Genomic DNA, 17,535 nt, shown 5'->3' with positions numbered 1-17,535 from the left:
AGATTAGGCATAGGAATAACAACACGTTGCATCGTGTGATGATAAAAATTTTATTTACAAATGCGACAAATGTAGGAATTTTGGTTACCAGTGACGTATCGGAGAGAGACGAGTATAACGAGTTGGTCGATTATCGGTCGCCTATACTTTCAGGATTATTCCTAATAATAGTTAACGCCCCCTGTCCTTACCCTGAAACCATCGCTATACAATTTTCATCGGTATGTTTCTGAAACGCGTACACTCGTCGACGGACACGTCGTTCTCTCCGTGATATCACTGATAGAGGAGAGAATCACTGAGATGTAACAATAATAAACTTTACATTAAATACGATTAGAATCTAGCTATTTTTTTTCTTTTTTCTTTTTTGTTTCTTTAAAGGACTATGCGGAGTGTTACAGTAATAGAAATATTCATTTTCCAAGGAAAAAGGGGTTCGTCTTGCGGGATACTTTCTGGAAAAGTCGGGGATGGGCCGTATCGAAGGGGTGGCGGAAGGACAAATATAGGGGAGGGGAAATATATTTTTTTTTTTTTTCGTTTGAAGTTTCAAAGGATAACATCACAGCATTGACATATCAACATCGAAACGATCAAAGCATCGCGCTCCTCGAGATCCTTTGACCTCTCTCGACCAAATTGTTCGATCGAACATCCCTATCCGCTGTTTCTCGATATTGATAATTTCATACCAGCCTCCGTCGAAATCGCATCGAGCAAAGACAAGAATGACAGTCGAGGGACTCTCGAAAGGCGCGCTGCCACGGCCGTAGCACTTTTCATTTTTGCTATAGAACAATTTACAACATTTCGTTTAATGAATCGCCTCAATTCCATCTCCGAATAACAGCAGCTCGCGCACACTGAACCGCAAATCCTCTCGTACTCCTCTTTCCTCCCGTTTTGTTTTTTTTTCTTTTTTCTTTTTTTCTTTCTTACACACCCGACTCGCCCTTTCTCTCGATTTCGTTCACACAAACGCGTACAGGCATACACTTGCTCCACTTTCTCCTCTCATCCATTACACTCGATACGAATTAGACGAATCGTATAATTCGTTCAACAGCAAAGTAATCGATTATCCATTTTCGTGACTCGCACGCCGATCCCTCCGCGACAACAACGGAATAAAATTTTCGCCCGAGGGAAACGAATTGGATTGTTCCCTCGTCTCAACTCTTTCTCTTTCTTCTTTTCTCTTCTGTCTTTTCCTTTTATTCTCTCTCTCTCTCTCTCTCTCTCTCTCCCATTCTTTCTTCCTTTCTTTCTTCCTTCCTTTCGTTCGCATGTCTGCAATGGAAATCAATCACACGAGGGAATAATAGACAATATACAATAAGGGAAAAACGTTTGATCCAACGAACCAGCCGCAAAAAAAAAAAAAATAAGTAACCGAGGACGTGGGTGCGCGGCGTTTGTTCCTTCGTCAGTGGATACACGCGCGCACCACGTGGGACAGACACGCGTGAAAGCACGTCGACAATTGAACACGTTAGAATTCACGTACTTACACAGGCGACAGGACTTCGTCCTCGGAGCGACGCCGGTTGATTCGAATCGACGATCGTATTTAATTATATACGGGACGGCGTGACAAAAAGCAGCTCTTAGCAGTTGCCATTTTTTTTTTCTTTTTTTTTTTCATTCGTGATCGTATCGACGGCACATACATACTTGCTTTTCTTTCCTCAACGATCAGCTATCAATTTCGCTAAACAAAAACGAAGGAAAAAAAAAAAAGAGAGAAGAAAGTCGCGAAAATCGTCGATCAGTTTCCGAGCAAATTGACCGAAAGTGAGTCGAGGAATATTTTCAGCCGCGCTTTTGGTATTTTTTTTTTTTTTCTTTTTCTGTTTTTATGGATATTCAGATCGCATGCAATCTATCTGCCTCTAGTACAGCTCGTTCTAACTCTAAAACATCTCTAGAATCGTTATGTGATCGACGGTGAACAGCGAACCGTTGTGCTTCGTTTTCTGTTTTACTATGATTTTGTCGCCGTTTCAGATGATTACGCCTAATAATTGAATATAGAAAGCAGCAGCAGGAAGCCGATAGAACACGTCGATTTTCCATTTACGTTCACGCGCGAACGTTTTCCCGTTGATGCGTAATCAGAGACAAAATCACGATCATCGAGTCAAACCGACAGTGGCGTCCATTACGATCCTAGCACCACTTTTCTCTTACTCTTCGTTTTGCTCTACTTTTCTCTCTTTTTCTCTTTCTCTCTGTACACAGATATATATACTATATATATTTCAAAACCACGTTGTATCGCAATTTATCCAACAATATTTCATTATGAAATCCGCAATATCCCTAAAGCAAACATAACATCGAGATGTGATCCACATCGACGAAGAATCTGCTAAAAAATCGTTCGCAAGCAGAACGAACTTTTTAACAGAATGTCGAGATCGTGTGAAACGATCGTTCTTCGTCCGATGCTTAGCTCTCTCGGTTGCGTCTTATTCTCTTATTACATTTTTTTCATTTTTGGACCTTCCAACCATTCGTGTAATTGGAGTTGCATTCTTCAAGGAGGGGCGGCGATCGATCGCACGGCAAAAGCAACCTGAATTTCAACAACACGTTCACGTGCACGCACCGTGCAAGCCAACGCAGACAACTCACTCTTTAATTAATTAAAATTCGCGCCCTATCTATTTAAATATTCTTGACTCTGCGCAACTCTTGAAGAAAAGCACACCCTGTTTCATTCTCTTTGCCTTTGTTTCTCGCTTCCAGTCTTCCCTCTCTCGTCTTCTTAAACAGCTTAAACATCGATATTTAGTATGTTCTCGTTCAGAGTCTTTCAGAAGAAAATTCGATTGTGTTCCCGATTGGACTTTCAGCGTTCCTGCGTGTCATCGCAATTTCCAGTGAATTTCTTTTTTTTTTTTTGTTTCTTGTATCACATAATATATATATATTTTTTTGTCTTTCGAATTTTTCTTTTTTCATTTTTTTTTTTTTTTTTCTTTATACTTTTTCTCTTAGCTTGCTTGTGTGAGGGGAGAATCTCTCTCTCTCTCTCTCTCTCTCTCTGTTGCCTTCGTTAGAACAGAATATGTCGATTTTTGTACGCATCGAACGAGCTTCTCGCATGTGCGAATTTTTAATCCTACGATCTTTTTACGGAGAAACACTACAGAGATTTTCTTTATCTTTTTTTTTTCTTTTTTCTTTTTACATAGATCCGAATTTGCTGTCGATCGAAAGCTACCAGTTTTTTTTTCTGTCATTTTGCTTTTAATTTAGCGCGCTAATGGACGTTACAGATTCGAACGCTAGTCTCCGATATACCGAAAGAAAGAATAGACTGGAAGCAGCTAAAATTCTAAACCGAAAATCGTCAATCGTTACGAACCGACGGATCTGGCGTCAGTGATCTATTGGGGATTGCTCTGTCAAGAAATATCAAGGGCTCCATTGAAACTCGTGTATCGTGGGTGTACGTATATGATCATGTGAGACGCCATAATTCGTGTCAGGTCTGCGTGATGTGGGTTTCTATCGCTGTCTATGGAGCGAGAGATTCTTAGAAAATATTATAAAAAATTCCCACGTCACTAGAGACGTCAGCTGAACGTCGTTACACATCCTCTGTCGATCACTTTGGTGAAGAACTTGGTCTAGAAAAAATTAGTATACAACAGCTGTGATTTGAAATCCATTGGCCTTGCGCGTCGTGACGCTATTCGCGAGATCGCGGGAACAGAAAGATTTGTTAAAATAATCGAGCAAGCGTGCGATAGAAACGTCCATACCGTGAAAAATGGCATCCGTTGGGCACGGGGAAATAAAGTTCGAAAGAAACTCTGGCTACTAGCGAGCGTTCGTTTCCAAATTGCACTTGAATCAAATCGAAGCTCACGCTCCTTCTCCTATCGAATTTCCACCGAAACTCGTCCATATCAAAATGGAAGCGTGGTCGTGCCTCGCAAATATATTTCACCTACAATATTTACAAACGTCGTCTACAAAATTTTACAGCCAGCGACCAATAATTCGAGCGAATTCGAATGAAATTTCGCGGCGAAATTCATGAACGTGAAAAATACGAACGTTCCATCATTTGCCACAAATTCGAAGCAAACTCTTCGTCCTACGACGATTCCTCAGCTTCCTCGTATAAAAATCTTTCCGCTTGGAGATAAACGACAAGCGAAATTATCAGGGGCAACGCGAGGCGTCAATAAAAGTTCGTCTAACGGCGTGGCAAGCGAAGATTAAGAAATTCATCAGAGGCTGATCTTCGCCCGAACGTCTCCTTAAATTCCTAAGGCGTCTCTCTGAAGTGGATAGCTAGTTTCACAAAGATTTTCGCTTGAATACACGTTCGATCCGCCGGGCGACGCCGTGAAAATTTAATAAACGAAGTTGTTGCACGAAGATTCTCGTCGTCTTCAACAGCTATTATATAGAATCTTCCAGCGCCAATTTAATCTGGCGAACGAACAACGAGCTTAACAAGAATTTCAAACAGTTTCGATAAAACGGACGCGACGCTGGATCGCTGGCGGAGACGAGATCCCGGAATCGACGAGAAATCGCGATCCACGCTCGCGTGAGAGGGTTTTGAGATTACCTCGAAGGAACATCGCGTCGGAAATTGTTGATTCGTCGTTAAAGAAAATGATGCCAGCGATCGGTCGAGGAAGAGTAAGCGAAACGATAATAAAATTTCACACAGCAAAAACGTCACACACAAGTTTCTTCGTATTTTCGCGAAAGCACAGATCGAACGTAATCGTTCCAAGAAAGAAACGGCTTCGTTCCGCTAGTCTAACGATACGCAAGTGATCTTGATTTAGCTAAAATTTCCTAAATTATTTTAGAAAAATTCATTTATGTTACGTTTCGTATTTTTTTCCGTTTTTCTCTTTTTCTTCGGAGGGGGAGCTTTTTGATATCGTTTAATCATACTGGCCCTGTGCAAGGCTATTTCAGCGGAGAACGACGAGCTCGTGATTTGTTCGTTCTACATAAGAAACAACGTCGATGCGTGCGTCTAAAAGACAAACCAATGTACACGAACGATCAGAACTCGATTGTGGTATTTATCGGTTGTCACGACTGCATTCGTGCAATCAAATACAATTTTTTATGTGTCTGTGTGATCTGTGTACCTGTTGCATGTGTACAATGTGTATACGCGCGTTGAATCATTTACTCCGTAAACACTTCTTTTTTTTTTTCTTTTCGTATTTTAGTTGCAGCAAGTTCGTAGTGCGTGAAAAGCGTCCACGAGCTTGATCGCGAGGACCGAAAGTGGCTGTAAGTCCGTAAAAACAAACGGGGAAACGTCGACAAATATATCCAGCAGCAGCTAGGAAATACCGCGTGATCCTGCAGCTGACGACATTACATTCACGGCAAAATGAAAACGGAAAAGGACTCGTTCTTCTTTAAAGGCTTCTTACAATATTTACACGATATCTATTGATTCTACTGGTATAGTATCATTTTTTCTTTTTTCCGCTGTGTTTTTTTCTTTCTTTTTATCCACTTTCATTCTATTTCTTTCATTTTCTCTCGTTCACTCTTGCACATACTCTCGTCTTGCCTCGATCGGAATTTTGTCGAGTGACAAAGGTGGAAGTGTTCTCACTGCGTACATACGTATACAATATATTTATATGTATATATATATTTATATATATATATATATATATAATATTCTTATTTATATATGTATACTATATACACAAAGCGTGTTTTACTGTGTTTTCTCGTGTACATCTGTATGTGCATGTGTGATACGTGTTTGTTTGTGTGAGTGTGTGTGTGTGTTCATTTCACCAAATAGACTCTAATAAAACGTATAAACACGTCAACCTAGCGCGGCGATCATCAACGCGCCATTGTATCGATAATCGAAAACTTTCAATCGTGTACGATAATGATTATCTGTGATCCCAACCCATCGTTACTGAAACGTTAATTTGTTTCCTATTTTCTTTCTCTTAAGTTTCTCGCACGTTCGATCGTGAAATCGTGAAATTCATCGTTGGAACCTCGCGACTGGAATATACGCGAAATTTCTAAAATTTCTAGAGTTAGGAATTGAATCATGCGTTCGGCCCTAAGATGATCGGCTAGAGCGGCTCTCCATCTTTTTTAGGTTTTTTTTTCTCTCATTTTTTGCTCTCCCACATCTCTCTAACAATAAGTCGAAGCAACTATCGCTGTTCCGTCGGCCGAATTGAAAGAATTCTACGCGAAATGTTTTATCGAAGTTTCTCACGATTCTCTTTTTTTTCGTTTGTTTCTCTCTTCTTTCTTTTTTTGTTTCTCTTTCCCCCTCTCTTTTTTATTTAGTTGGCTCCGAACGACCGCGAACTATCTAATTTTCGAGCGAAAAATCTCGTTGGCGTTTCAGCTAATGACCCGATGCCGATTCACGAGCTGGCTGATAAATCGATAAGTCGATCATAGATATCTGATGCTGAAATCTCGTGGGGGTGGGTTTAGGGGCCTGGGAGGAGTCAGCGCAAAAAATTAAGGCCCCAGGGCTCTTTTTCTCTCCCTTCCCTTCTTTTCTTCTTTTTCTTTCCTTTTCTTTTTCTTTCTACTCTTATAATCTCTTTCCCTTTTCCCTCTCTTTCTTTCTCAAAAGTATGTCTCTTTAGTTTTTGTTCACTGTGACTGTTCTCGTGACAATACTCATCTCGTTGAGCTGGCTCCGCGAATGGGGGATTTATCCTGTGCGTACCTCATCGACAAGGACATTCGATTATTCGTTTCAACCCGCCCATCGTTTTTGCGGAATTCCTGTTGGAAAAAATGCTCGTGAAAGTTTTCGCTGGCGCCAATGCGCTTCCTCTCAAATTTTCTTTCACACACACTTTCTCTCTCTCTCTTTCTCTCATTCTCTCTCTCTCTCTCTCTCTCTCTCTCTCTTTCTCTCACGCATCCTTCGCTCACGCGAACGAACTTTATATGAACTGATTTGATAAAATCAGATCTGTAAAACGAAGGGGAGAAACAGAACAAAGCCATTTAACTCTGTAACTTCATAACAACAACAATTGGTTTCTCTAAATTAGGATTTCTACTTGTACGGTATCTATCGAAATGGTTTGACAAAACGATCATTACGAAATCAACAAGGCTCCTTTTTAATCGAGATACGATTACGAAAATAGAATCTACAGTGTCTGTCGTTATGGACGCGTTACTCTGAATTACGGCGAATTACCGCCGCGAATTACCAACAAAAAAAAAAAAAAAAAAAAAAAAAAAAGAACACAGAAAGAAACGCTAGCTCACTAATAATTCTTGCGTCTCGCAACAACGAAAAAGTAGTTTCGCAAAAAACAGAAGAGAGCGTACCTCTTGTACGAAACATTCGCGTATCATGGACAAGCGTGCACGCGTACCGTTTCAGCAAAAAGTAAGATTCAAGCGGATTACAATCTGAAATTCAACCCAGTGGTTCTACGTTCCAGAAACGATACGGTCTCGCAACAATCAGTAACTTCTACTCTCTGTTACAGCGTAAAAAAGTATCTCGTGCACGCTTCGTTCGGTAACAAGGATCATTGGCATAATACGATGCAGCGTAATCTATTGTACGGTAGAAGTTCTACAGATCTCGAGGTCGGATGCCGACAAACGGACAGGAAAATGAAAAATGAAAGAAAGAAAGGGGAAAAAGAGAAAAGAAACGAAAAGAAAAGGAAAGAAAAAAAAAAGTAATTCTGCATGAAAACACGCTGAGTTTCATGCGTCACGTACGATGGCGTATAACTATACAAAGCTATAGAGTACATCGTAACGAAAGGTGGTTTCTATTTTGGTAAATTATGGGACAACGACTGGGAGCGTGTACGTATGTGTATGTGTGTGTGTGTGTGTGTGTACGTATGTATGTATGTATGTATGTATGTGTGTGTGTGTGTGTGTGTGTGTGTCTAGCTATTTAAATAGTAAATCGAAACACAAAATGAACCATCTTACGGGTAGCGACAGGAAAGAAACCCCACTAACAGACCAGAGCGCAAAATTTGTTTCTTCGCTACGGTAGCGTAAGCATGTTCGTACGTTCAGTAGCGTACCAGGTGGCGACCCCACTAAAGAGCAGTGGTGCGCAGGTGGGGACAGCGCTGTAGCGACAGGCCCCGGGGCCCCAGCTCCTAAATGGCGTTCAATGCGCGCGGATCTTGCTGCTGACGACGCCTCGACGCGCTCCCGTAATCCACGCCACTAACGTACGATTCCTCCTCGTTGCCGTAGTCGTGTTCACCACGATCGCCCCGGTCACGGTCCATCCTCTCCAGCCTCGATTTCCGAGTCCCCTCGCTCACGTGTCCGCCGCTGTACGATCCTGACCCTGGATTTTTCGTAACATTGATTCGCTTTAGTCGTTTTAATCAGTCGACGGGGGTGGAGTTTTCAGTCAGCCTGAATTTCCGTAACTCGACCACGATGCCTGTAGATGTAGTTGCGGTTTAGTTACAGAAATTAGGCGTGATCTCCGGGATAAAATTCGAAAGGAGCGAATGTAGCGCTGAAAACATATCCAATCCTCGAGAGATAAATCTATTTTTTTTTAACACAATAGAGCAAGTGAGTAATTTTGAAAGTGTTTCACGTCCCTTTCGAATTTTGGTTACCCAAGCTCGACGATATCGGCTGATACTCTCCTAATTGATGTTACGGTATTAAAATATCGAGCTTGGCAATCGAGTTTCATTGATGTCACTCAGAAAACTAGATTACGGAAGAGGGTGTTACTTCGACGTTAAGCTTAGACGGTGAGGGACCAATCAATTCACTTAATGTGTCACACCTGGGAACACCGCAACGACACACCATTCCACATGTGCATGCAAGCTAGCTATGCAAAAACGAACAGGGGCCGGCGTACAAGAAAAAAAAAGACAAAGAAAAACGAGAGGGGAACCAAACAAAAAAAAAAAGAAGAAAAATAAATACACGGTTTCGCAGAGACTCCGGCGTTCGAACTATCGTTGCGCTGACGTGCGGACGTCGACGAGTTGACGAGTTCGTAAAACTGCGACGCAAGTCCTACCTCCACCGGACTTGCTTCGACTTCGATGGGTGAAAAAAATCGTGCTTTTCATTGAAGGTGGAACTCGGTGTTCGTTAAGAAAAAAAGAGGGGAGAAAAAAAAAGAACGGTGCCGAAAGAAGGCCAGAGCACAAAAACAAGCGACTATCCCAAAAGAAGGATTTCGAAGAATCTTCCGTGAGAGATCGCGCGCTGAAATTCTTCTTGAAACGGACCACGATCACGTGTAACAGTTTCCGAAGTTCGAGAAGTGAAAAGTTTCTCAGACGATCGAGTCTCAAGTTAATTAATTACTTGCTTCGTTAGACTATTCTATCAACCTACTCTATGTGAGAGGGGTTGGTGGTGGGCTTGCGAGACAACCAAGAGAAAAAACAAAAAAACAAAAAGAAAAGAAACAGAACGAACAGACAAGTGTAACAAGAACCGTGAAAAGAAATGAGAACTGAGAATCGCAAAAGGAGAATCACTTCCACGAAAAACAGAAACGCGGGCGAGAAACGAGTTGGTTGGAAATAAAAAAACAGAAAGAATGAAATCAATAGAAAACGGAAAAAAAAAAAAATAGTAACGGAACAAAGTGAGGAATATAATTGGGTGGACGAAAGTAACGAAAAATTAAATAACCAATCGATTAAATAAATAAATCCTTCTCTTTGGGTAAGAGAAACAAGAATAAGGCCCCGTTTCACCGGGCCCGTGCACCAAACCCGTCTATACTTACAACGCGGCCTCATTAACGACGTTTCCCTATAAACAGACAGTCTCTAACTCTCTCAATCGTCATGGTAATCTCCCCGCGTATTAAGATCACACGGGGAGGGAAAGGACGACAGAGTACAATCGGTCAGCCGGTATACGCTGTAAAATCTCATCCGCGATGAGGAGGAACAGTGTGTGTGTGTGTGGAAGAAGCGTTGGTCGTTCTAGGCCCGACCGTCGTCGTTCGTACGAGCGTTCTTTTAGCTCGATTCTTTGGGCTTGTTCTCATCACCTCGACCATAGGTGACCTGGCCCTGTTTTCGGATCACTCCCGTGGCAGCCACCGCCTCCACGGCTTTTACACAAAGAGAACATCGAAGTCAGAGCTGATTGCCGACAATACCTGGACCTGCTGATTTCTTTTCATTTTTCCTTTTTTCTTTTTCTTATCTTTGATTCGTCTCTTTCTCTCTTTCTCTCTCTCTCTCTCTCTCTCTCTCTCTCTCATTCTTACTCTCTCTATTCTCTACAGTTCAAGTTCGAGTGTGAATTTGTTTTTTTTCAACTATGTAAGTAGAGTCGTCGTTTTGATGATGATAGATTAGATTTTTTTTTTACGATGAAACGAAAGAAAAAAAAAAGACAAAAAAAGAAGTATAGAGAGATGGACGTTCACGTGCTTGTTCACGCGATGTTAGTCTTTCATAGCACGGTACACGCGTGGATTTTACGTGATCAACCCTTAACTGGCGGTTCGCAAGATCCGTTATTTTAAGATTTTCGATCCAATCAAGCAGTTGTCGCCCATCGTCCACGTGACGTGTATTTTCTTCTGCCTATTAATATTCTTGGTGGTCAATAAACACTGAGAAACTCAGTCTATGAAAGCGTGACAACGCTTCGAAATTATCGAGTTAAATAGTTGCAAAAATCGTCGTACCAGTTGAGGACACCGAAGGGGAAACAATGAACGCGTGATCCATGAAACTGTGACAATTCTCAGACTATCAAGAAGACGTTTCCCGTTGGAAACTCTTCGTTTCCAGTTTAATGAACATTAATAGTCGAACAGACGTCACGGACAAATCCACTCGTGTAAGGGTAGCAGACAGAGCACAGCGTGCACGAGGTAAGCTGCAGCTGAGATTATAATAAACGATCGCAGAGATGAGGATGAACAGTGACATTGACGACAAGGGACGATGGTGTCTCTTCTGGAGGAGCGCAAAAAGAGGAGGTGGACGTGTGCAAAGAAAAACAAAATGAAAAATGTGATTGAAACTAACGAGAACGAACGCGCCGCTGTCTTGCACAGGTTGACACGAGTTTCCCGATCCATATATCGTCGCTGAAAAGAAATTTTCGGTGTCAAGGGACGTCGTGATATCGGCGTTTCTCTCGATAATTTAAAGACTGCTAGTTTCTGCTTTCTGTTCGAATCATGCAGAGAAACGCGAAAGTTGAGGCAACAAGTTCGGTAGCTTAAATCAGCGTTGTTCGCTTTCTTTCTTCTTTCTAGATGCATGTACATATTAGAAGGTGGATATTAAAATTTTCACGAGAAAGGGAAGAAAGAAAAAAAGGAGGGCAAAGAAGATTCGTCGGGTTTGCCAGTGTATTTCGAACAGCGCTGATTTAAATGGAAGGAGGAAAGGGAACAGGGTATTTACACACTGAAAAAATGAGAGATGTACCTTCTCGCGCCGTCATTCGAACGTTATAGCGTGCGCAAACACGAAGGTAGAAGAAAGACGTGCAGCGTACATCGAACGATAACGTGTCCCAATAATTTACAAGGCTGAGTGTAGGCCTGCGACCAGCGACCAGCAGTCTTTTCAATAAAGAGTAACTCTACGTTTCAATCACGAATCCATGCAACGGCTACGTGCAGCTAACGACACAACTACAGACGTGTTTCATTACTAGCTTCGAATGTCGCCACTGCTCTTTCTCCGAGCCTCGATGATGAAAAAAAAATCAAACAAAAGGAGGGGAGAAAAGAAAAGTACCCGAGCAACGTAAAAAATACAATAATTTCTTCTCGACGTTCGATCGACATTTATATTCTATGGATTGAATCGTTTTCTCTCTACGTCTTTTCCGGGCAAGTAACAGGGGACAGGAGCTTGCGTGACGTTGAACTTAGAAAAAGGGAAGGAAGAAAGAAAGGAAAGGAACGTAATGTCGCGCTCGAGGGAAAGGTTGGGTTCACCTCTTGGCTCGTGGCCGTAGTAACTCTCACGATGGGCAGCTGAAGAGGCAAGAAGAAAGTGTCGAGTGTTAGTTGACGGAATTGGGGCTCGTTAGAGCTTCAAGTGAAACCTCGACCCGACTGAGTCGCGTCGCTGAGGGGCGAGGACCATTGACTGAGGCTGTGTGAGAAGGATCGACGGTACCGTGGACGAGAATAATGATGATGGTATGTCGCGATCACCGAGCTCGAATAATTCGCTGTTAGATCGTTGACTGATACATGATTGGTGTCGTTGTCTGAGACAACTTCCTGTCTCTGTCTGTCGCGAGATGAATCACGTGAGGTGTAGAAAATTTCTCCAGTTCACTCCAGAAATGAAACGATCCAATATTTGTGAGATATACTTTCTTGAAATACAAATACTCTACTCCTCTGCGAAGGTGCACAATCCTAGCCAGGCGATTCTCCGCGATAATGAAACTCACGTAGAATATTTGTACTTGGTGAACATTCTGCCACGAGATCTCTGAGGATGTTAACGATAGAGACCAGAGTGGACGCGTCTCGCACTGACTATATTGCGATACCTGATGTGACGCGAGGTGTCAACGCGTCGACCGGCGCGTCCGCAGCAGGAATCGGACGTGGCACTGTAGCGATCACTTGAGGATGCGTGGCTCTCCAATAAGCTTCCAGGTACTCGGCCACGTGTTCGCATGCGTCCTCCAGCTGATTTTCGTCCAAGATCACGTCGAACATCTCCGGTGGACACTGGGCCAACTTCTCAGCAGCCACCATTTGTACGTTCAGGTGTCTGATCTGCGACTTTCCACGCGACTTGATCAACCTTTGGAGCACTTTGGGTGAGGAGATCTTCAGGTAGACGACTGTCGGCGCTAGGCTGGTCTTCATCAACTGCGACGGATGATTGATGGTGTCGCAGTCCAGTACCACCAACTGGAAACGAATAATCGTGAGCAGACGATGCTTGGAGGGAAGAGGATCGTTTGGTTGATGTGGTATACCTGAAGTGTTCTGGCAAGCTCGAAAATCCTCTCGATCTCCGCTTGAACTTCCGCCAAGCAGCTGTTCCTGCTCGTCGATCGGTCCATGATCGCTCGTTTCGTTGGATTGTTCAGCAACGATCTCTTTGCCAGTGAAATGTCTGCCATAACCCTAGTGATAATTATTCTGGAACCGTGAGAGCGAACGTTAACATGGAAAGCGCAAGCAACGAGATGCAAAATGGATACAACATGTAACTTCACTCGTACGAAGAACCGCTTAAGTTTAGAGAAAGTTTCGCGCACCTGCCTCGGAACCGATGCTTCAGATAATCGAACAACGCCTTCTGCATCATGTCCGTCACCTGATAACCCTTCAATGATGGACCGACCAGGACGACGGGCCTCATGGATGGTACAACGTCGTACGGCGTGGTTGTTTCCTGAAACCGGGACGAACGAATGAGTCTAGACCGATCAAGAGGACGTACCGCACGCCAGGATCAGCCCCAGGATAGTCTCTCACTTACGTAGGACTTCGTGAGCACGGAATGCAACATTGAAAACATTGAAAACAGTTAATGGCCACGTCGACTCGAGACAGTGTACGACCTACCCTCCTGCACGGCCAAAGTCCTTTTCCCTGGCAATGTCGCCATCTCATCGATCATCTTTCTTCGGCATCCCAAAGGCACTTTGGCCAGGCAGTGCGCGCGTGTGTGTGTGTTTTCTTTTCTTTTTCTTTTTTTTTCTTTTTAATTAAAAAAAAAAAATGTTTCTTTTTGATAAACTACTTTTAGTTGGACCTAAGCTATCAACGATCTCCTACGTGCTAAATCTGCTCTTGCTAGAAGCTAGTATTCTACCGTGTTACTGGCGAACCATTTTCAGCGAATAGATCACACGTGCTTTCATCAAGATAAGGCATCCTCGACGAAATCGTCCTCGTCGTGGTAAAATGGTCCGCTGAGATCGAACGATTGTTGCTCGATTATCGATCGATGCTAGAAATTGCTACTCACATCGACACACAATGAGATACGTGTGCTCTAAGACACGGGAACGAGGGAAAAGAAACGTCTAGCACAGTTCACAGAGCAGTCAGCTGAGAAACGATCGATCCATACGACGAAAGAGTAATTCTCGTTAGCGTAATGAGTTAATTTATTCCGAACTGAAAATTGTTCGATGAATAATTCTCTCTGGTTTGGAGAGTTAAGAAAGTCTGAATGCTCGATGCACGTTTCCGTTCTTTCTTACTTTCTTCTTCGTCTTTGATTTAACAGACATATACACGATGCACAGAGACAGGTATCATACACACAGTCGCATACTCACAGAAATAAATCTGCTAGTCCTCGCGTGGCCCACGATATTTTCTAGCACCGACAGATAAATTTAGACACATAAGCCTCGTCCACGTCACAAGCTTTATCGTACGCGAATCTCTGCCAAACTGACGAAAAATTTTGATTGGCCCATCCAATATCAAACAGAGCATATCTTTATCCATAGAATCTAAGATATTCAACAGATTCCCCTTGAATATCTCAAATTTCACGACTTTTCAACGGTGGTTACAGAAAGTATTTGATGTGGTTAAAGTATTGTACTAGGTCCAAGTTAAATGTTAAATTTGTTAAAACACGACTGAAAAAAATTTGATGCTACGAAAAGAAAGTGAAAAGATACTTTTTGTAGCCACTGTATACTCCCGCCTACAAGCATTTGGACACCTTCCTAATGAATTATGAAACTATCAAAGGGACGATCGATCGATTACAATTTTATAAATTCTATTCTTAAAAGTTCTCGATGAATGTTTTCAAAGAACCGTTCAAATTTTCATAGGCGTCGCAATACCGGTAAACGAGCGTGTACAAGTCGAGTTCGTGCGATCGTGGACGAGACTTGTTCGCTGTAGATACATATTTTCTACTTTCAAGCTCTCTGTCGACTACTAAAGACCCAAAGAAGTAATCAAGCACGACGTCAGACGAGTGTACACAGAGAAAGGATTGGAGTAGTCACAGACACTGCGATTCGTCGAAATCGTTTACCGGCTTCTTGAAGAAGTTCTTCCGTTTCTCCTTGGCCGGTGGCGTGGTCAGCGTTGCCTTACCGCCGCGGACGCTGTCGCTGTCGTCACCTGTCGAGGAGAAAGAAATTTTCATGGAATTAGTCGCGGACATCGATCCTTTCGTAGTCGTCGTGCATCGGCGGGTGTCCCTCTTTCTCTCAAAAAGGAAAACTAGAGTGAGAAGCGATCGAATGCAGACTAAGAAACCTAGGGTACTAACAAGTTCGAATGCTGTCGAATAAATGATTGTCTGGAGAGATCGTGGAAGCAGCTACTGAGAAAGTTTATTTACAGCAGAGAATATACTAGACTGGGTCTGTGCGGTGGTTGTGTGTCGGTGGGGCAGGATCGATTGATCGCACTTTTTCGAGTTTGAAAACTGTGAGACGAGTGAATATTGCCACTAATATGTATGTATATACAGGGTGTTTCGTGGAACCCACTTCGGAAGCTGATTGTACGCCTAAAAATAATGAAAAAAAGTCATATAAATATATGTCCCATTTGTTCCATCTGTCTTGACTCGAAATGACCATGTTGCATTCGAAGCCGGCATGCGTCTTGTCATTCATCTGGTTACTCTCTCTATTATTCCTGGTGTTTCTCGAATTTGTCGGAAGCCTTGCTCTATTCTATTCCCTAGTATTTCAGCATTTTCAATCGATGTTGCGTATACAATAGATTTTAAATGTCCCCACAAATGAAAATCTAATGGATTCAAATCCGGAGAACAAGCAGGCCACGCAATAGCACCTCCACGACCAATCCATTTATTTGCGAAGTGTTGATTTAAAAATTGCCGCTCGGCTAAAATGCGACGGAGCTGCATCATGCATAAACCGCATACGAAGTCTAATATCGACTGGAACTTTTTCTAATATTTCGTGTAAACGCGTGCTCAAAAAGTCAACGTACTTTGTGCCAGTTTTCTATCAAGAAAAAAAAAAGGTCCAATTAAAAATTTATCAATTATTCCTGCCCATACGTTTAAACTAAACTGGTGTTGATGTCTTGAATCCACAATAACATGTAGGTTTTCTTCATCCCAATTATGATTATTATGAAAATTGAATATACCATCCCTGGTAAAACTAGCTTACTAGAGTTTGCCCTGTTTATAAAATTCATTATATCTCATAAACGAAGACAGATAGGACTTATATTTATATGACTTTTTTTCATTACTTTTAGGCGTGCAATCAGCTCCCGAAATGGGTCGCACAAGTTACGAAACACCCTGTGTACATCAAGCGTGTGATTTTGTTCGTGCGTGGAAAGTCTCGAATTGGCATCGTTTTTTTTTTTTTTTTTTTTTTTTATTCTACGTACGATATGAAAGATCGATAGTTTTGGCGTTAGAGAGGCGAACATGCAGAAAAATGTCCCCAATGACCAACGAAACGTCGACTAAACTCCCTATGATCTAACTCGCGGAACTCTGATCATCGCTAGCCGAGGATCATCCATCCTCGTGACTAAATGAAAACGAGCAAAGAACAGTGGTGATAAGGGAAAGAAAAAAAGCTTCGCGGAAGATGCTGCGTGGAAAGAAACGAAAGCTACTATAGTGTTTGTATTTGTTCGGATACTTAGGGACAACTTAGGATTTTTCTTTCTTTTGTTTCTTTTTCTTTCTGTTTTTATTAGCGTTCTTTCTCTGTCGTATATTTTTCTCTGTTTCTTTCGTTGTCGGCCTCTCTCTCTCTCTCTCTCTCTCTCTCTCTTATTTCTTTCTTTCTTTTCTATTATTTTTGCACGACGAGCCGACGTTCTTCCTCTCTGCGGTCTGTGTTTTCGCCGTCGAGGCATCGATCGGTCGAGAATTCCCGAACTGGTCGGGTACACACCGTGGTTTTCGGGGCGGAAAGAAAGAAGGACGTGCTAGGATACCTGGTGTAGGTGGTGTGGAACCACGTGAGGGCATACCACTCTCGCCAAGGTTCCCTGAAGACCCTCCACGCGCCGAATAGAGACCCTTTGTACCACGTGCAGCGCTCGCCTGCTGCCTCAGGGCCTCCAATTTCACCGGCGATGGGATGAAGCCAACGTCCGAGTTCTCTTTCACCAGTCTACCTATCCACCAGTTGTTGTCGTACTTCTCCTAAAAGAGTACGGAGATCGTTAGTTTGAATTCGTTAATTGGACTGTACAGTGACTCGCGTTTGAAAGAGACACGGACGTACCTTGATGTGCAGAAAGTCGCGGACCTCGAAGCTGACAGCTGAGCCATGGACAGGCGAGTCGTCGTCGACGGATCCATCGTAGCTCACGTTGGTCCGCACTGCGAACGCTACCGGTTTCGTCTAAATAATTTACAAACATCTTCCCATTAACAACACGCCATAAGACATAAAAAATTGATAATTCTACGTGTAGAGAATGTTTAGAAAGTTAAGGAGGATTTTTCTCAGAAATTTTTGCGGACGAAACGTTACGTTAAAAAAATAAAAAAAAAAAAAAAAAACGCATTGCTCCAAATTACGCGAATTACGAACATACGTGATGAAGAG

The 17,535-nt window shown here is 42.5% G+C and overlaps 1 protein-coding gene across 12 annotated transcripts in view; it reads right to left on the bottom strand.

The window, feature by feature from the left end:
• Window positions 1-31: 31 nt before the first annotated feature.
• LOC122531147 (voltage-dependent L-type calcium channel subunit beta-2) overlaps window positions 32-17,535 on the bottom strand; it is an 88,822-nt gene continuing 71,318 nt past the window's right edge. For 5 of the 12 annotated variants that reach the window (XM_043658800.1, XM_043658804.1, XM_043658807.1 and 2 more), the window contains 8 exons: window positions 17,209-17,328; window positions 16,916-17,126; window positions 15,006-15,094; window positions 13,476-13,481; window positions 13,252-13,388; window positions 12,967-13,132; window positions 12,529-12,898; window positions 32-8,344 (listed from right to left, as the gene is read on the bottom strand). In XM_043658800.1, coding sequence (XP_043514735.1) covers window positions 8,148-8,344; window positions 12,529-12,898; window positions 12,967-13,132; window positions 13,252-13,388; window positions 13,476-13,481; window positions 15,006-15,094; window positions 16,916-17,126; window positions 17,209-17,328 — 1,296 coding nt within the window. In that variant the 3' untranslated portion in view covers window positions 32-8,147. The remainder of the gene's footprint in view (window positions 8,345-12,528; window positions 12,899-12,966; window positions 13,133-13,251; window positions 13,389-13,475; window positions 13,482-15,005; window positions 15,095-16,915; window positions 17,127-17,208; window positions 17,329-17,535) is intronic. The other 7 variants (XM_043658801.1, XM_043658805.1, XM_043658810.1 and 4 more) reach the window with 3 other exon arrangements.

This window comes from Frieseomelitta varia, unplaced genomic scaffold, assembly GCF_011392965.1.
Source record: "Frieseomelitta varia isolate USP_RPSP 00005682 unplaced genomic scaffold, Fvar_1.2 scaffold_379, whole genome shotgun sequence".
Lineage (NCBI taxonomy): Eukaryota > Metazoa > Arthropoda > Insecta > Hymenoptera > Apidae > Frieseomelitta > Frieseomelitta varia.
This window is presented reverse-complemented; position numbering and strand designations above follow the sequence as displayed.